Source organism: Polypterus senegalus, chromosome 12, assembly GCF_016835505.1.
Source record: "Polypterus senegalus isolate Bchr_013 chromosome 12, ASM1683550v1, whole genome shotgun sequence".
Lineage (NCBI taxonomy): Eukaryota > Metazoa > Chordata > Cladistia > Polypteriformes > Polypteridae > Polypterus > Polypterus senegalus.
Window position 1 is genome coordinate 125,747,138 of NC_053165.1, and position 21,374 is coordinate 125,768,511.

Sequence of the window (21,374 nt, forward strand, 5' to 3'; positions counted from 1 at the left end):
TTTCAATTGAATATGAGTGACCTAGAGCTCATTACCCTCCCAAAACATTCTTATTGTGCTTGTCATTTTCACAGAGTTCCTTAAAAAGAACCTACTTTACATAGAGTAACCTATTAATTGTCTGATCCCACTTTGTGTTTGATAAGATCAGTCGGTTAATTTAGAAAATGTTTGAACTTCAAAAATTAATTCAAACTCTTTCATAAAAATTATTACTGTGCATACACACACAACAACAGTAAAAGGAAAAAACATTAAGTTAACAGTCTAAAGTTAATCTGACAGAAAACAGACTAAAAATGTATTCCGCAAAAAGGTAATACTAAACTCCAAAATGGCTTGAGTCGTAGGGAAACACAAATTCATGGTTACCCATGAAACTTTTACTAAAGAACATGGTACTCAAATTTTAATAAATCACTATATTCCTCAATTGCTTATTTGTTTATTTCCAAAATATTTCTTATAAAAAATGTCTATCAATATTTGAATACTTTGTTTTACTTTAATTTGTAGATTTATTATTATCTTAATTTTTAACAGAACATAGTTTTTTACAAGAATCATTAACATTTGTACTAATAGTTTTCATGCATTTTGTTTTATAGAGATTTCCTTACTCGATAAGCAAGAAATAATGAAACATAGGAATATGTATTCAGAGGTTGAGCCCATTTACATGGATCTCAACAAAGAGTTGAAAAAACCAACCCCACCACCCTTGCCTGAGAAGAATGTAGCTTGCAAGTTTTTTAGATTTGCTGATGTGCCCAAAGATCTACATGAGGCCAGCGTGGATGAAATATGTGACTGCCTTTTGCTACTCAATTTAAACCAGTATGTTCAATCATTCCGCACAGAACAAATTGATGGACAATTTTTGTATGACCTGGATGAGGCCTTAATGCAAGAAAATCTGGGAATGAGTAAACTTCATGTAGCCAAGCTATTACGCTTCAGAGATGGCTGGAGACCCCGACTAGAGGAAAGCATTTAGCTGGGTACATGTATGTGTGCAGAAGACAACCTTAACATTAGATCAGTATTTATTGTGAGGAAAAACAAGCATGGTTTATGCATGTTTAAAGGTTAAATTCTTATCTTAAAAATGTTCAATTCTTTCTGTTCAGTTTGATTCTCTTTGTTGGTAATTCTGCTGTTTCATTATTAACAACGAAAGAGTATATGCAAGTTCTAACACTCCAAGAATGTCCCAGAACAAATGGAGGTATTGTGACAACCTTTTACGACCAATGTTCCAAAAGTTTCCACACTTTTTTTTAACTCTATTTTTTTAAGAATTTCAAAAGCAAAATACTTCACTTTTCTACATAGTAATCTTTGTTTGTGATGCAATTTTCCCAGCGTCGTACCAACTTTTTAATGCCCAATTACTACTCCTCCCGCCTTCACCATTTCTAAAGAAAATATAAGGAAAGTGTGGAAACTTTTTGAACTTCCCTCTTATTTGCCTTTGAGTGCCTTAGAAAAGCATTGATATAAACAAAATTAAAAAGTTGTTCAGTGCAATTGATTAACCTTTACTTAACTAAAAATAATACAGAGTTTGCTTTTATTCAATTCACATTATGGATAATCATTAAATGTTTTGTGCAACCTTATAATCACATACTACATTTTGCTTAATGAGCAGGCAGAGTGAGGACCCTGGAGATTGAATTCTTTTTTTTTATTTCACTGAAATCTGAACTATTTCAACTATTTTCACCTCTCATACACTGTATATCTGCTTAATGTATTGTAGCTGACTGTAGATTTGCATTACTGCCGCCTTGAACTACTGTAATTTGGCAGTGTTGCTCAAAAATGAAAGACATTGTACTATTAATATACTTGTACCATAGTAGAAAATTAAAGACACACAATGTCTTTTATGTAATTTTGCCCACTTCTTAATATCTATACTTTCTATACATTAAAAGAAGATAGGTGTATTGAAGAATGGGAAAGAATACATGTATGCACACAGTCTAGAAGGCAGACAGTGGCACTGAAAAAAAGCATAATTAAAATAATGGAGAAAAAGCTTGTCTTCTATGAATAATTACAAGACACTCACAGGAGCTGGATCCATTTTCTTCTGCAAAATAGAGACTCAGGCAAAATTCCTACCAATGACACATGTAGATCCCCTACAAACAGGTGCTTCCCCATGACATGATATCTCAACCTATGATGTGTTAAAGGTATGAGAATAATTAACTTCTAAATTCTACTTCTTGATATACTTGGGCTCAAACTTGCCATTTCTTGTAAGCAATATTCAAAAGGAAAAAACAAATCAAATGTCAAGTCAAGTCAAGTTGGGGAGCATGCACTGGCACAGTGCGTTGCCACACCCATTACATGGCAAAACAACTCAGGATCCCAGTTTGCAACCCCCCAGACAGACACGCGGTCCAGTCCCACCCTCTGGAAATGACCCTCTATCTGCCACAGCCAGGTGTTATGTGGGCGACCCCTTGGCCTGCTCCAGCCACTCGGGTCCTCAACAATGAGGATCTTACGAGTCAGATCACCCTCTGGGAAATGCGCCACATGGCCATAGTGACATAACTGACGCACCCTCACAATGCAGGTAATGTGCCTCATTCGGGACTCCATGAGCAACCGCTCATTCGACACAAAGTCAAACCAACAGTACCCAAGGATTTTCAGGAGAGACACAGTACCAAAGGAGTCCAGTCTTCGTCTCAGGTCACTGGATAGCGCCAATGTCTTGCAACCATATAGCAAGACAGGAAGCACCAGGACTCTATAGACTTGGACCTTCGTCCTTTTGCATAGATATCGGTAGCACTTCCCACCACTTTCCAGCCACCTCATGACCCCACATGCACTCCCAATCCGTCTACTGACTCCACAGGAAGAGTCACCAGAGACATGAATGTCACTGCCAAGATAAGTAAACTTCTCAACAAGGTCAATACTCTCTCCGCAAACAGATACACTGCTGAAGGCTGTGCCCAAGAGGTCATTAAAGATCTGGATCTTAGTTTTTTTCAGGACACTCGCAAGCCCAGAAACTCAGACACCTCACTCAGTCTTTCGAGCGTCCCGATCAGAGCCTCCATTGACTCCGCAAAGGTCACAGCATCATCAGCAAAGTCAAGATCTGTGAATCTTTCTTCACCAACAGATGCTCCACAGCCGCTGGACCCCACAACTTTGCCCAACACCCAGTCCATACAAGCATTGAGAAGCAAGAACACACCCCTGACGAACCCCAGAATAAACTGGGAAAAACGTAGAGGTCCTTCCTCCACTCTGCACAGCACTCACAGTACCAGTGTAAAGGCCAGCCATGACATCCAGCAACCTCGAGGGGATCCCGCGAACCTTCAGGATGCTCCACAGGGCAGCTCAATCAACTGATCAACTGCATTCAGAATCTTCAAGATGTGTTGAAAAGCATTTTTATTTGTGTTTTATTTAAATATGCATTATAATGTATGCAGTATACTAAAACTGTCTTTTGCTCAATCTACAGACATCCTAACACCAACCCCCATGAATTCCCTGCAAGTTGGAGGACTGCTTACAGGGCCAGGTGCAGTTTAACATCATACCTAGGACATAGTAACATAGTAATAATAATAATAACTTAACATAAGAGGGTTAACAATAGAGTATCTTGTGATTCTAAAAACGTTCTTTATTCAACATGCAGAAGGACTGTGGGAAGAAGCTCCTTCTCAGTCTCATGAACTGGACTTCAAGCAGTACCATTTACTTGGCTGCAGCACCAAAAAGAAGCCATTGCTCGGATGGCTAGTGTCACAGATAATTTTCTTTACCCTGGGCTTTCAACTGACCGCACTACTTTCTACAAATCCTTGCAATCCAGCTGTGTACTTATTCTAAACCAGGTGGTTATACTTTTTTCCATGATACTTCCAATGTTGGATGAGTAAAAGTTCTTTAGTATCTGGGTGGGCAGCCCTGAAATCCCAGAGGCATATGAGGTTATAAAGATGTTGCTCTGTCTTCTTCACTAAGGTGACGATGTGCTTGAGCAGGCCAGTTGCCCTGTGATGTGGATACCAAGGTATTTAAAACTGTCCACCATCTCCACCTGAGTACTGTTAATAATAAAGGGGGTGGTGATGTTGTTTTCTCCCGAAGTCCACAATCAGCTCCTTTGTCTTGCTGACATTAAGTACTGAAATGTTGTCCTGGCACCAGTGTGACAGATTCTACTTCATACAGGTAAGCTCAGTCATTTTTGTTAAATATCAGGCCTACCACAGCTGAGTCACCAGCACACTTAATGATATTAGAGTTACATGCAGCAATACATCATATATGTAGAGGGAGTACAGCAGAGGACTCAGAACATAGCCCTGTAAAGCACTTAGAACATAGAGCTTTGGAATACCTCTGTTGACATTGAGAGATGATAAGGTGTGGCCACCTACTCAAAGAACCTGGGATCTGCGTGTCAGGAAGTTAAAAATCCAGCTCTACAATGAAATGCTCAGATATAGGTCCCTTCATTTTGTGATGCGTTTAGGGGGATTTATTGTGTTAAATGCAGAGCTATAGTACAGTATATAGCATTCACTTATCATTTCCTCCATTGTTTTCCTGGTGGGCTAGTACTATACGAAGGATGAAGATGACTGAATTCTGAGTGGACCAACTGGAGTGATATGTGAACTGTAATGAATGCAGTTCTTTTGGCAAAGGAGTGCATAAGTGATTTTTGACTAGCCTCTCAAAACACTTCTGTGCGACAGAACAATATTCATTCAGGCAGGTTGGATGTGATTTCTTAGTTACAGGGACAATGATAGATCTTTTAAAGCATGTTGGTATGACAGAGTTAAGGAGAGTTTATATATTACCATAAACACTGATGCAAGCTGATCAATACTTATCTTGAAAACACAACATGCAATCATGGTGTTCACTTTTCTGAAAACTCTCTTTACGTTGTGTTCCGACAAGGTGAGCCCTGTTACTTCACTGAGCTGTTCTCCCGCCACAGATGTGTTGGACTGCTGGCTAGCATTAGTAGCATTCATAGTGAAATGTGCATAGAAATTATTACGCTCATCTGCCATAGAGGTGTTGGAGAGAGCATAAGGAATATCACTGATAGAGTAAATAACTAATACAGTTAAATTTTGTACAGTATATTATTGCATCATGCAAAATGTACATCTGATGATAATAACTCAGATAAAACATTATATGCCCTTATATATAGAGTTCTTCTAGCTGTTACTTTGAAAGATGTCAAAGGTTATCCTGTATGCTTTGAACCCTGTATTGCCCCTTAATGACATGCCAAAACAGATGAAAGGTTAATTATTTTCATGAGCATCCACTCTTTGAATGGTAGCTTAACCTGTTCAAATTTGATACCCTGGAAATTTGGCCTGTACATTTGCAAATATGTACCTGGCATCTGAAGGCATTTATCTGAAATAACTTACAAGGGATGAAATCTAGCTGAGTAACCATCTGTCAGGATATATATGTCTAAAAGGGCCAGACAACAAGCTACCTAAATAAGCAAAAGCAAGAGGGAAATGAGGGAATTAACAAAGTACTATACAATGGAATATTTCACTATACAGCAGCTTTATTACACTTATAAAGAAGTACACTGTCATTATTTTCTATTATATGTGGTCAAAGTGTAGTGCTTGCCAGTGCACCTGATGCACTGAGGGGCAGCAGAACAGCTCAAGTAATGGGAGAGGAGACACCTGCTCACCTTAATGCTCAGGCTCCTGTAATAAATATTTCCATCTTTTTCTTTTTCTCATTATCACCATATTACTATTATTATGATTGAACACATATGTAGAGGAAATGTGTGTCTTGTTTTATGTGTATGACAGAAAGGATGGTAAAGCCTTGAATGAAACTCAGTATTGATGATAAGTGACAAATGACAGAAGGTGCTTGCATTGAGTAACTTGACATGTAAGAGACAGGAGAACGTTAAATGTGTCAATGACTGGGAGTACATAACTGGAAGATGGGTTAAGATTGCAAAAAGGATAACAGCTCAGTCTTTCATTAATTATATTAATATAAATTATTTATTCTGCTGTGCTGCAGTTTGGACGACTTCGTATTTAATGTTCTCTCCCCTGCCTTTGACGAGATGCATTCAGAAGACAATGATGTTGCCAGCAAAGTCAGGTGCCTTTTTGATAGTATGGTTCTAGATGTGCTTATCCAGTGGCCTCTTCTTGCCAGTTACTGAGCGATCCCTACATCTACCTCTGTGTGAATCGCAAAGTTTCTTCTCAACCTTTTTTGTGCCTTTAACTCAGAAGTCCCAAGGCTTCTACAAATTACAGAAGATACTGTCAATAGCACTGATTCTATTTGAAAGACAATTGTAATTAATTATGCAGAAGACACTTTTATTCATATTACTTTTGGAAATGAACATATTACATATCAACTACAAAATATCCTCAGTAATTTGATCAAAATTCTATGTAGACATGACTCCACACCAAGGAACAAGGTGTCACACAAGAATCTTTCATAATGTCTTATATTTCAAATATTTGTTAACTTATAAATAAGTACAGTATTACATAACTATTTTTTAAAATGTCTTTAATTTTGCTTAAACAGTACTTATGGAACTATGGGGATATGCAGATGGGGAAGGGCCACTGTTTTTACTTTTGAGACAGGGAAGAAAAACCAACTGGTTGACCAAATCGGTCTCTGACCTTGTGGATGTCCATGACATCATGCTGCTAGCACGCTTCAATATCACATGACGGGTGCATTCGAAACAAGCCTCAAAGCGGCACTTTGAACATCAGCGGTTCTAAAGCTCGTCCCAGTGTCAACATGTCAGTATGGAGTGGCCCATCACTATTTGTCTTTTTTGTTCATTTTGTGTCCTTTTGTTTATGCTAATATTACTAATTATGTTTATTGTTTGCATTATTCTGTATGTAAATTAGTTTGTGCATTATTTAATTTCTATGTGTTAATGCTTTTTCCATGTTCCTTGTATTTTATGATTGGTTGCCCAAAAGGTGGGGGCCACCTGTCCATCACCATCAAGGAAGTGTCCCATCTTTATAAAGGCAAGGGGAATACAGAGTTCCTTGTAGTACATTGTATATGGTAGGTGTTGATGCTTTTGATAACTGCTGTATTTTTCTGTTCACAGTGTTTTTATGTGTTTGCATTGTTTTTTGACCTTTCTTTTGGAATTATGTACTTGGGATTTGTTTGACACTGGATTGATTATTTATTTATTTATTTATTTATTATTAATTTTATTGCAATCAGTCCATACAAATCAATCAATTTTTACAAGAAGTAAAATTGAGTTAAGAACAAATCGAAGAGAGAGAGCAAGGCAAACGGCGTAAAATTTAAGGCTTGTAAACATACCTAGAATAATAAGTTTGATAAGCCAATATGATGAATGCAGAAGACAAAGAAATACGGAAATAATTGCTGGATTGCTTATTTTTAAAGGCAACTCATTTTGTGCCTTTTGTGCTCTGATCTTCCTTTTCTACAGGGCATTTTTCTGTAATACACCTTTTGTTTTATAAAAACTAGGGGCCTCTGCCCCCTGCTCGCTTCGCTCACCCACCGGTTTACCAGATATACAATTTAAAGAGACTGTTATTTTAATCAGAATTGTTACATATGCATTATTTTCACTTTTTCTTTAAAACGTTTGTAAAAATAATACTGTACTTGTCCTTTATTTCCGGCACCGGGCATGGTTAAATTCCCTTTCTCGTAGGACGTCCTTTTGCCTCTTTGCGTCTCTGCCAGTCGTGTTGTGACGGGGGATGCAAACACTCTAAGGAGAAGCATTCAGATCATCTGCTGGCTTGCTGCTGCTGGTGAGCTGCGTGTTCTGCTTGTTGCTTGTCGTTGTTTTTTGCTTTGGTGTGTCTGCCAAAAGCATTCCAACAACTGCTAGGTTAGATGTCCATGAACTTGTTTTAAATGTTGTCTCACGTGATGTTAAAGTGTCTCTCACGGGACGTCAAATTGTCTTACGAGAAGATCACGTCTCGTCTCCATAATCTCCCTCCCTCTCTATTTTTTTATAATGGAGAGATTTGTTTGCCCTTTTGTTACACAAGCTAAAAGCTGACATTGGCCTTTACTCTTGTGGGTCTTTTTTAACAACAGTATTTGGAAAATAAATTGGCCAATTACGTATTTTCAGGGCCTACTCCCTGGCTACTTTGCAGGCCTATTCTTGAGGTTTTTGTTAAAAGGAACTCCCCAGTTCACAACAGAATGTACTGCAAAAAACAAAAACATAACCTTTGTAGCAGCATAGTACAAATGGACCTGAATTACATGAAGAAATCCATGGATTCTGTGGGTTTCTGTTTCTATTTCTGGGATTACAGTGATGCCTTGAATGATATTTTGTTTCTAATTGTATGCTTTATTAAGGATCCAAGCTCTTGCATACCTGTGACTGAAATCATATCTCCAAAGTTGTCAAGTTTGCCAATGAATTGCTTATTTTTTGAAGGCAATTCCTTCTGTGCCTTTTGTGCTCTTCAGAGCTTCTTTTGCTATTGAGCATTTTTGTGTAATAAATCTTTCATTGTATAAAGGTTCTTCGTATGCCCCTTTTTTAACACAAGCCAAAGGTTAATGGGCCTTTCTTCTTTTGGGTTTTTTGTAGCACTATTTAGGACTTTAAATTATATTGGTCATTTTGAGAGACTGATTTTTTTGGAGCCCTCTTTTTGGGGGTTTGTTTAGAGAAACTCCCTAGTTCATAACACTACTGACCACTGTGTCAGACTTCCTGTCATTTTGTGCTATTTCTTATTAAAGTTGTTAAGATCTGCCCAGTATTTACTATGAATCTGTTCAGCAGCGCTTGGTTTAGTAGTGAACGAGATACTATTTTAATCGATGCTTTGTTTTTGACTCATATTTGATTATTTTATGCTAATATGTTCTGGAAATTCCAGCATTATACCCCTTCTTTACAGATCTTGTGGCATGCAGGGCAAAATTACATTTTTTGAGTGAGCTCCAAAAACCCCCTATTTTTACTGTTCCCATATATATTAAAATTCAGGTTTGGTGTGTACCTTCTAGAGCTCATCATACCACTGTTGCCACGAATTCTGTTTGGAAATAGATAGAGAAGTTGAACATATCTATTCAGAGAAGTTATATAGTCCTGCAAACAGACTTAAAATTATTTAAGAAAGCACAAGTTGAAATTACCAGAGAGTTTACTTTGATTAAACAGAACATCAAATACCATAATAAAGAAGTCAGTGCTCAGAATAAGCAACTCAAGGCTCTTCAGGATAAAACAGAGGACCTCAAGAACAGATTGATGTAATGTGCATCTGATAAATGTTGAAGAATCTATCAAGGGCTTTAATATTTTTGGTTTTCTAAAGACAGTCTTCCAAAATGTCTTCCGTTGATTTGTCATGACCATGAACTTGGAACAGTACCTAGAATTTAAATGAAGACAACTGACTTAGTTCAACCCTGTCCTATTATCTTTAAGATGCTCCACTCCTTGGATTCAGACCTTATTCTAAAATAAGCCTACAAGAAAGGGAAGATCATATTTAAAGGAAGGCAGATCTACTTCTTTACTGTCAATGACCAACTCACAAGAGCCACTAAGGCTTTTCTCCTTTTCCCAATGATGATAAAGCTCTCCAAAGATAACACCCAAAAATCTTTCACAGACCCCCATGAAACACTAGCTGTGCTGGATACACTTTCATTTAAAGGCAAGTGGTGATATACAGTATCTTCAAGAAACCATCCAGATTAAATTCTGGTTGTTTCATCTCTTGTCTTCTTTAAAGCAATTTTTGCTAAAGATATTTATTTCCAACACTTAGTTTGCTATAATATTGGAGTTTGTAGGGAACAGTTTTTAAGCTGACTATTTAGCTGCCTTACAAAGGAATGTTATATACATTTGGTTAATATGCACATGGGCTTTAAACCAGGTGTCTATTTGGTGTCTTACACTTCACCACAGTTTCTGGGTTTGACTATGAAGACTTGACTTTGTGGATCCTCCTCATGGGCTCTGTTTATGCTCATGCTTCTCAATTTTTAAATTAAAAATTTGTTAATAATCACTTTGCAAAAGTTATAGTTCCACATTTGTGCTTTTCAATGGGATTTAATTTTGTATAAAATATTCTTAGGATGTAAATGCAGCTCCAGGCTTTTTAAATCTCTGTTTTACTTGATTTAGATAAGTAATCTGTTGTTAACATACTTTTGGGAGAGGTTTTGGAGGAAATGACGATAATATTGTAGGCAAGGGTTTGAAGTTTGTCTATATATAGACTTTTGGTTTAGTAAAAACTGAAATTGCTAACAAACATATTCCCATGGGTGGGGTTAGGAAGTAGCTGGGAATTCCCTTTTCAGAGAGTGTTGTGTGCTTGGCTGTTTGTCTGCTCATTTTTTATGCTACAGCATCATTATTAACCCATTTCTGGTTAGACTGTGATGGAATGGTCGGGGGGAACCAGGTGGGTCATTTAATTCTTTTGGGTAATTGTTGTGCTGGAACAGTTGTTCTGTTTGACTATAGAGATTCTTAAATCAAGGTGCCCAGTGGCCATTATTGTATTTAAATACAGTGCATTCCTGCATTATTGAAGAGATGTTCTTTTTTGACTATTTGATTTCTATGGGATGAATAGGATGCAGTAGAGAGCTCCTTTAGGTTGGAACATGAGGGGGATGCAAATGCAGGAAAAACAAGTGTCTCTAATTATATGCACCATTTAAAAGCAGATAATTGTTTAATTGAAACATATTTGAGGAATGCAAACAGAAAGGCATCATTGCACTTAAGGTGATGGCATTTTCTGCCAGGACTTCATGTAGATGGGGCATTGTGATACTTGTTTGGTGGTACATTCAGATTAATATCACTGATTTGGGTTCAGATCAGGCTAGCACTTTTTGCTTGTTTTGGAAATAGCTGCAGACTAGCATGTTGTTGCATTATGTACCAACACTATTTGATTCCAGGTTCTTCAAGAGTTTTTCATATTATTTTCAGGATACAAGCTGGTTATTGCTGGCGATATAAATGCAGTCCTGGATTTTTTCCAGGGCTGTTGGCCCCTAAAGGTGCATCAGCATGTCCCTGCCACTACTTGTGCCTTTTCAAAATTTTTAGCTGTGATCAGTTTAGTTGACAGTTTTATAGAGAATATTCTTATTTTTCTCTTAGACATCAATCTTTTAGACTGTATATACAGTATGTATCTAAGTCATTGGCAAGTTTATGTTCTAACTCTTTAATTCTGCATGTCTCTCACTCTGATCATATTCTATATTCTTTAGCTACAGAAAAAAAAAACTGTCAATGGTGTTTTAATACATCATTCATTATGTCTAATGAACATGTTTGGACTACTGAACTCACATCTGGCAGGAGTTATCCAGATATGCTAACATGTGCAGATGGTCCAGAAAGCAGTGGCCCATCTTGTATTTAATCAGCTGAGATGGGCTCATGTCACTCCTCTCTTCAGGTCACTACGTTGGCTCCCTGTAGCAGCATGCATTAAGTTCAGATCCTTGATGTTTGCCTACAGAGTAGTCAGTGGGTCAGCACCTGCGTATATGGAAACATTGGTGAGGTGGTATGCTCCTCCTTGCCCACTCAGGTCTGCCAGTGCACAGTGTCTGGTGATGTATAGTATCAAGTCTCAATTCAGACTCTTTTCTTGTGTAGTTCCTAATTTGTGGAAAGAGCTGCCCACCTCCATCTGAAATGCTGACTCCTGCAATGTATTTAAGAAGCAATTAAAAACCCATCTGTTCTGTGAATGTCTGTCTAATTGATTAGGAAAACAAACTTTGCTCTGTGATCTTTCATTTTGTTGGTTGATTTGGTTGATTTATTGTTACATTAATTTTAATTACTTTATTTATTGTTAATCTATGATTGCAATGAGAAGTCAAGCAAAATTACACCTTTTATTGGTTAACTGAACAGATTACAATATGCACAATTTTTGAGGTAACTCAGGCCCCTTCCTCAGGTAGTTTGATTGTTCATGTATTAGTTTATACATCGTTGCACTTGTAGTAATCAACTTTTGCTACCTGTCCTACAATAACTGAGCAAACAAGCCCTAGCCTAATGTTACCCAATAATGTTTACCTCTTTTGTAAGTTGCTTTGGAGAAAAGCATCTGCCAAGCAAATTAATGTAAATGAACCCTTAACATTTGAATTAAAATAGTGGATTCCATTATTATAAATCTCCCATCACTAACTGATTCCACTTTTGTATGGCTAGCTGTTAAAGGATTTGTAAAAGACTATATGAATCTTGTCTGAAAAACTTAAGAAGCTCAAAAATGGAGATGCACTTGATGATCTAGTAAACTTTAAGCGTTACGGCTTTACAGGAAGGAATCTTTGGAAAAAATATCTGTTATTAAAACTAAAAAAGGCATACTAACTAGCAGTCCTAAATTGATCAATGACAGATTTATAAAAATTTACACAGAGTTATTTAATTCAGGAGATAAAATCTCATCTGATTTTGATAACTGAGCGTTTCCACTTTAGGCTTCATCTTCTATAGCTGTCAGTAGAAGAGGCAGCAAAATTAGATGTTCTTAGTTATATGTTCTTTAGTTATATGTTTGATATGGTAAACTCAACCGTATGCAGGGCTGGGTGTAGGGTGTAGGCTTATTCCCTACAGATAGTCAATCCATGTTTCCACTATTGCTGAAAATGTGTAAAAATGCAACTGAATGTTCAAATCCTTGGCTGAATCCTCTTATAAATAGCATTGTGAGGATATTTGCAAAAGTACTGCCTGCCAGTTTGCAGAAGATGATTGATAATTTTTTTCATTCAGATCAAACTGAGTTTATACACAGTGAGAAGACTGTTACATCTAATTGACACCACTTCAGGTCTTTGACTGCATTACATTTTCTGGATCTGGAGCACGTTGATGGCATTGGGGTTTGAGACTGATCTGTGTATTTCTATATCTTGGCAATCTTGTTACTGGTATTCCAACAATAATCTGTGTTTTTCCAACTTACAAATGCCTTTGGTGTTACAAAATTAATTGATCATAGTTTGCTTTCATCCACATTAGTCATTTAATGACACCCTACTGTATATCCATTATCAGATCATTTATTTATTTAGAACTTACAATTTCTATCTCTGCGAGTGGATTTTCATTGGTTAATTACAGGAGCATTATCAAAGCAATAAAAGACTCAGCTTGTGCTTGAGGTGAACTGAATTTATATTTTCAGACATGATTATCAGTTATTAAAATGAATGTTACCCTATTTAGATTTTATTAACATGATTATTCATTTGTTGCCACCCTGTAGTTTCTAAAAGAGTTTAAGTTTGTGTTATTGAGATGTTTATGAAAACAAAAAGAGACCAGAACTTACATATACCTTATTGACTTGTGTTAGGGTGGAATCAGGGCTTGATATTGGCAATGGTATACTAAGAAGGAGATGGCCCTATCCTGGTTAACCCTGGAACAGAATTTAGTACCCAATATTTACTTACATTTTCTGCCTTTCTATGATATTTAATTAGAGTTTTTTTCTACAGCTCTCACTCATACTTAAATTTGGGTTTAGGTGGAGCAATGCTTAACCCCATTTCATAATGGTGCTCATATTCTCCAAACTTTTAACAATCTTGCCCTTAAAGCCAGGGGTCTTCCAATCTCTCTTTCCCTGCGTGGTCTGATTCAGGCATATGTACGTCAGGTAACACTGTTGATTCTAGTGGCCTTAAATATGTTCCGTAAAATTGTCAGAAATTTTCTATTCCAAACTCTTTCTTCAAAACAATCTTCAGGTAAGATTGACTATTAGAGCTTTTAGAGAGCATTGTTCTATCTGCATCTCCTTACATACACCCCTTAATTAAACTTACCTTTGCTCTTAACTTCAATTACACACTAGTTTCTGAAATTTGCGCCATGCTCTGTAGTGCTGCAGCTGATCCACTATCTATTCAAAGAGTTTGATAATGAGATTTGTTGTCTGGTGTAGAGATTTGTTGGGATACCATTTTTGACTGCATTGAAGCATCCTCTAAACATCCAGTTTATCAGTATGTGCAATTTAGATTTCTTCATTGTACAAATATTGGGTAAGGCTGATTGTCTGGAATGTAATTTTGTCAATCTAAGTAAATGGTATATTTCTGTATGACTTTTAAGAATACCCCAGGGTGTGGGCTTTTTGCTAGTGCCCTATCTTTTATTCCTTCATTCTTTATATTAAAATACCAGTATCATTTCACTTACTGATTTTATCAGATTTCTCAGTTTACCTTTCTTTCACATGTCACCTACACAAAGAGGTTATTTCCATTGTCTCTATTGCCACAAAATATTTGAAAGTGTGTTGATGGAAAGGTCCAAATAATGTATCCTTTCAGCACTGGAAGTTTTCATTTCATATTTTAATGCTTTTGGAGGCATCAGCTTCAAGAATTAATGGGATATTGATAAATAGCATTAAGTAGTGGGAGGGTATTACTAAGAGAGTCAAAGGCCAACTATGCAGTGTTTAGGGTTTTTGCTTCTATTTTGATTCATATATTATGGATGATTGGTAGTTTCTGTCCTGGGTGAGTAGGTATCTTAGGGTTACAGCCATGAATTCTTTTTTTCTGGGGGGGTTGAGTTTTGGATGACATGTTTATGACCTATCAGTAATGTATAAAGCAGGTCATTGATATTGGTCTATCAGACCATTTTCTTCTACTTTTAATATAGAAATAATGATAAAAAACACCCATGAGAAGCATATTGTTAAAAAACGCTTCTTTGACTCAGCAGCAGCTTTAAAACTTACAAACATTCTAAGCAATCAGTCCGTTTATAGTGCCAACTATAATAGCGAGGATAATGTAAATAGTAAGGTGGAAAGATTTAATACCAAAGTGAGAGCTGCTGTTGACATAGTTGCACCTGAAAAGACAGTGAAAAAATCTTCTAGCATTGGTATACCATGGAAGACCCAAAGAGTGTCGGATTTAAAGAGAACATGCCGTAGAGCTGAGCGTAAATGGAGGAAGACTAAACTTACTATCCACTATGAAATATTAAAAGTTAAAATAACAGAATACAATAACATTGTCCGTCTTGAGAGGCGCTGCTATTTCTCTAAGATTATAAATAACAATGCTAGTAATCCCAGAGTCTTATTTTCTACGATTGATCGCCTGCTAAACCCAGGTAACTCAAAGGAATGCCTCCTAAGTACTTCCAGCAAAACCTGTGAGGCTATCGCTGTATTTTTCAATCAACAAATTAATGATATTAGAAATAACATAGTATATCCCTCCAACACTAAGGATCCTCCAAACCCCAGCATTCTGTTATGAAAAAATTAAACTCTTTCACTAGGATAGATTTACCCGATTTACAAAAAATAATATCTGTTAAAACCCTCCACCTGCGTCCTTGAACCGATACCAACAAGGTTTTTCAAAGAAGTTTTAGGCGTGCTAATTGATAATGTTCTGGACATAGTAAATTCGTCATTAGATACAGGGGTCTTCCCAGACTGTCTTAAGACTGCTGTAGTTAAACCCCTTCTTAAGAAACATAATCTTGACCCTCGGCTCTTGAAAATTTTAAACCCATCTCCAACCTACCTTTCTTAAGTAAAGTTCTGGAGAAGGCAGCCATTATGCAGTTAAATGACCACCTAAATAAACATGCTATTCTTGATAAATTTCAGTCAGGTTTTAGAACAAATCACAGCACAGAAACTGCACTCGTTAAAGTAGTAAATGATTTGTGAGTGAATGCAGACAGAGGCCATTTATCTGTTCTCATCCTCTTAGATCTGAGTGCCACATTTGACACCATTGATCATAATATTCTTAGAAATCGCCTTAGTCAATGGGTGGGCCTCTCTGGCAGTGTCTTAAATTGGTTTGAATCCTACCTGACAGGGAGAAAATTCTTTGTTAGTTGTGGTAATTACAACTCGAAGACACATGATATCCGATATGGTGTTCCACAAGGCTCTGTCCTGGGTCCGCTGTTATTCTCAATCTACATGCTTCCGTTAGGTCAGATTATCTCAGGGCACAATGTGAGCTACCACAGCTATGCTGATGACACACAGCTGTACTTATCAATAGCACCTGATGACCCCGATTCTCTTGATTCACTAACACAATGTCTGACTGGTATCTCAGAATGGATGAATAGTAACTTTCTCAAACTAAATAAAGAGAAAACTGAAATCTTAGTGATTGGCAATAATGGATACAATGAGGCTATTAGAAATAAACTGGATACATTAGGATTAAAAGTCAAGACGGAGGTAAAAAGCTTAGGGGTAACTGTTGACTGTAATCTGAATTTTAAATCGCATATTAATCAGATCACTAGGACAGCATTTTTTCACCTAAGAAACATAGCAAAAGTTATATATCTTTGAAAGATGCTGAGAAATTAGTTCATTCATTTGTTTTCAGTCGACTAGATTACTGTAACGCACTCCTCTCAGGACTACCCAAAAAAGACATAATTCGGTTGCAACTAGTGCAGAATGCAGCTGCTAGAATCCTAACTAGGAAAAGAAAATCAGAAAACATTTCTCCAGTTTTAATGTCACTACACTGGTTACCTGTGTCATTCAGGATTGACTTTAAAATTCTGCTTATGGTTTATAAAGCCTTAAATAATCTCGCCCCATCTTATATATCGGAATGTCTGACACCTTATATTCCAAATCGTAACCTCAGATCCTCAAATGAGTGTCTCCTTAGAATTCCAAGAACAAAGCTTAAAAGAAGTGGTTAGGGCGGCCTTCTGCTGCTATGCACCTAAAATCTGGAATAGCCTGCCAATAGGAATTCGCCAGGCAAATACAGTAGAGCACTTTAAAACACTGCTGAAAACACATTACTTTAACATGGCCTTTTTATAACTTCAATTTAACTTAATTTAACTTAATCCTGATACTTGGTATGTTCAATTCTTCATAAAAACTATTCATGGTGGTTCTAAAATCCATACTGACCCCTACTCTCTCTTCTGTTTCTTCTGCGCCGCCTCCACCTACTTAAAGCATCATGATGCTCCAACAATGATGGATGGATTAAAAGGCAGAAATCTACGTGACCATCATCATCAAGTCCTTCTGTGAGAACCCTAAATCCAAAAAGGACTGTTTCATTTATGTTAGGTAGAATGCCCAGAGGGGACTGGGCAGTCTAATGATCTGGAATCCCTACAGATTTTATTTTTTTCTCCAGCCATCTGGAGTTTTTTTTGTTTTTTCTGTCCCCCCTGGCCATTGGACCTTACTCTTATTCTATGTTAATTAATGTTGACTTATTTTGTTTTCTTATTGTGTCTTTTATTTTTCTATTTTTTATTATGCAAAGCACTTGGAGCTACTGTTTGTATGAAAATGTGCTATATAAATAAAAGTTGTTGTTGTTGTTGTGTAACATCCTAAATATAATGCTTTTCATATATATTTTTTGGTAATTTTTATTTTCTCATACTTATATGTAATTGTTTTCTTTTATAAATATTGTTATGTATAATATTTTAATCTTATTACATAACTGATTTAAAAAAAAACAGGCTCCTTCTTGATATTATTATTAATTACTATACTACAGTGCATTTACAGACACCACTTCTTATACTCTCAATGACCCTATTTGATTAATATAAATGTACAAAACATTGCACCAAACCTCAAAGGCTACCTGGCCATGTCCTACAGACATCATGCTGATGTCGTGATGATGAGAAGGGACATATTTTACCTGGCATGCTGACTATGTGCAGGTTGTTCTTTTTAATAAAACAGTCTGAAATCCAATGTTGTTGAAAAAAATCATCAGAGCAGTCTGACCTTACTCCTGCTAATGTAGGTTGTGGAAGAAAAAGTAAGCAACAATATTGATTAACAAAAGTAGATCTTTTTACTTATAAAAATTCATATGCAAAAGTAGAACTAACATGTATAACATACATAAAACATACATGCTAATTTATAGGAATTTATTCACTTTTTTACATATATGTCTGAGAATGCTAAACCCATATATCATGTTTTCCCAGTTATTATAAACAATGAGAATGGTTTTAATTCAGGGAACATATGAAAAGAAATAGTTCTTCCTGTTTTTCATAATTTTACAGACTCGTTACAAATCTACAAAGTAAAATAAATAGTGTGTATTTAACTTCCACAAATGCATGTTAATTGTATCAGTTTTAAATTTACTATACCTTTTAATCCTTCATTTCTCTTTTTTAGTTCCCCTATAACAGTTGGCAACGGTCTGGTTTCTCAACATTATACAATATTTCTCAGTAATTTTGACAGTGAACTGAAAATACCTCACTAGTAATTATATGATGTGAAGGCAGATTTTCACAACCAATTATATCTTTGGATACAATTTTCAAGAATACATCATTATGCTCTACTAATCCAAATCAGTAGTATTTTATCTGACACACCAAGACACTCTGCAATGAAGTTTCCTTCTGACCCTCTATGTCATAATTGCTCTTCAGGTACTATAACAGGTGCTCTGAAGAAGGGAGCTTGAGACTGGTTTAGTCATTTTACTTTGATGATATCTCTCTTCTTGGGAATTTCTGGAGGGGATAGGTGGAAGTTCTCTTGGCCTAACTCGCTTGCACATTTGCTCCCACTTTCACTCACAGCTGGAGACAATGCAGCAATGTAACGTCCTAGGAAGTCTGTGCTTTCACCTATCTGTTCCAGGTCAGTCTCTGGCAGGCTGTACCTTGAGCTTGAACTTGATGCCTGTCTAGGCTTGGATGGATGAAGATTTATCTATCTTTTCCGTTTCTGAGCCCTTTTCTGCTGCTCATGTTTATATATGCTTGCATATACTATAATTGAACCTCCTCTGGTTGAGTAAATACAGGATACCTCGGGATGATAAAAAAAGAGAAAAAATAACACAGGTGCTAACAGATTTCTGCTTCTGACGTTCATCTCCCATAAAGGACAAGACCAACTTTTCATTATTTTACATGTCATGCACATTAACCTTACTGGTTTAAAGTTTCTTGAATCTCCTGATCATACGTTTTATATAATGGGAGAATATTTGCCATTTGCAAAACCTTTGGAATTTCCCCAGTTCATAGTGACTTCCTACAAATATGCGTCAGGAATTCATATGTACTCATTAAACATGTTATGAACTCAAGGACAAATATCATGTGGTCCTGGTGATTTGTTTGATTTCAGCCTATTTAGTCTGAGAAATACTTCCCCCTCTACAAATTCCAAATCATTCAGTACCTCCTTATAAGTCCCTTTAACTGCTAGAAGGTTCTCCACTTCCTCAAATATTAAGACCTCAGAAAAATGTAAGTTTTGAACATCAGCTATTTCACTTTCAGTATTTTTAATTTCCCTTTACTATCCTTGATGCACTTCACCTCCTCTTTGACTGTTCTTTTATTACTAAAATACTGTGTCATACATGTGTGCAGGGGAGGCAGCTAAAAGGCTCAAATTAAGGTAATAAGGAAATTTCGCCTGCATGTGATGATGTCACTTCCAGTTCCTGACTCAATGACATCACTTCCCCTGCCTGACTTTAAAACTGCCATGTTTGCCTGTCTGTTTGTTCGTTTTTTGGACTGAGATCTATTAATACCAGTTTAATTTGAACCAAACCTTCATCTTTGGCAGCCATACTTCAAGTATATGGGCTTGCCTTTTAGCTTCCCCTAATATCCTTCTTAATGGTTGCCCTAATGCATTCGTATGCTCTACGATTCACAGTAGAGTTATTATTCTTATATGCCTTATTCAACTGTTTCTCCCTTTGCAGCTTCTGTTACAACTATTTATTAACCCACTGTGGAGATTTTTTTCATTTCCAACTAATTCCAAATGTTGGTATCTGTCCTGCAATACATGTAAAACTTTCTAACCTTTTCCATTCCTCCAAGACTGTCTCCAAATTTAAAAAATAATCCCAGTTAATCCTCCTTAGACCTTGTTGGATCTGCTCAAAATTTTCACTATCACAGTTAAACTTAACAGATTTGGTCTTTGCATCCCTACACTTCCAAAAAAATGAGAGTTGCATTATATTATGGTTACTTGACCCTAACGGTTCAATCACCTCCACACCCTCAATACCATGCTGATTATTACAAAATACTACCCCACTCCATGTAGATGCTTTAACATACTGTGTTAAAAAACAATCACTAATTACATGGAAAACCTCCTGCTCTTATGTTATGCTAGTGTAAGAGCAATTAATATTTGGGTAAAGTCCCCCATTACTATAATATCCCCCTGTAAACTTGCCTATTTAATATTACTAAAAGATGTGAATTGAAATTACTGTGTACTTTGGGGGACCTAAAGCTTACTCGTAAAATAAGGCCTCTTTCCGTAATGCTTTCCAGACAAATCCAGAAATCATCACTAAGATGGGAGTTTCCCATCTTTGTTATTTAGCCAGGTTTCTGTTATTGCTATAATATCATAATTATGCTCAGCTACATACAACTCCAACCTAATTGTTTTATTTATGATACTTAAAACAGTAATGCAAGCTACAGTGTTTTAATGTGTTATGCATTTTACTTTTGCACATAAACTGGTTTAGAATTTACATTATGTTACTACACATATTTATTTATTTCATAGATTCTGTTTACTTATTGTTTAATAGGACTTTTTTGTTGTTTCAATAAAATTTAAAAAAATCCCAAAAATTGATTAATGATAAACTATAAACCTTGAAAAATTCTGAACACAAATCCAGTGGTGCCTCGTGATTCGAACGATTTTAAATTTGAATATTCCAGAGTTTGAATGCTAAATTCAAGAGAAATATATTATCTGGAGTTCGAACGATGCTTCTATGTTTGAACTGTGTGTGCAGTGAAAAAAGGCAGCAACAGATGAAGCTTACACAGCGAGCATAAATGTCATCTGTTGTGTACAATCAGTTTTAGTACACAAGCTGTTGTTGACATACAGGCATATTCTCCCCTCCCCTCCCTTTTTCTCCGATCCTGTCCTTCTGGTGTACTGTGCACCTTGCTAACTCAATAACTGTATCAGGAATGAGTGAATGAAGCAAGGTCTCTGTAATTAGCAGAAAGCCAACCGTCCTTAACGATCTTATTCGATGTGACCTGTAGCTTCAATTCATCCATCTTATTTGTGAGGGATCTTACATTGGTGAGAAAAATGCTAGGAAGAGGCATCTTGTGTGATCAGTACACTAGCCCTATGGCCCTGTTTCTGCCTCCTGTCCCTGTGCGGGGGTTAGGGAAGCTATGCGCAATGCCATAC

The 21,374-nt window shown here is 36.6% G+C and overlaps 1 protein-coding gene across 3 annotated transcripts in view; it reads left to right on the forward strand.

Annotated features, from left to right (window-relative positions):
- LOC120541598 overlaps positions 1-17,145 on the forward strand; it is a 49,917-nt gene extending 32,772 nt beyond the window's left edge. The window contains exons 5-8 of one of the 3 annotated variants that reach the window (XR_005636042.1): positions 609-1,007; positions 3,512-3,571; positions 3,692-7,134; positions 17,115-17,145. Coding sequence is in view for 2 of the 3 variants with exons in the window: in XM_039773384.1 (XP_039629318.1) it covers positions 609-997 (389 nt within the window). In the remaining variant the exon portion in view is untranslated. Of the gene's footprint in view, positions 1-608; positions 1,324-3,160; positions 3,183-3,511; positions 3,572-3,691; positions 7,135-17,114 lie in introns of those variants that run through there. The other 2 variants (XM_039773384.1, XM_039773383.1) reach the window with 2 other exon arrangements.
- Positions 17,146-21,374: the final 4,229 nt, after the last annotated feature.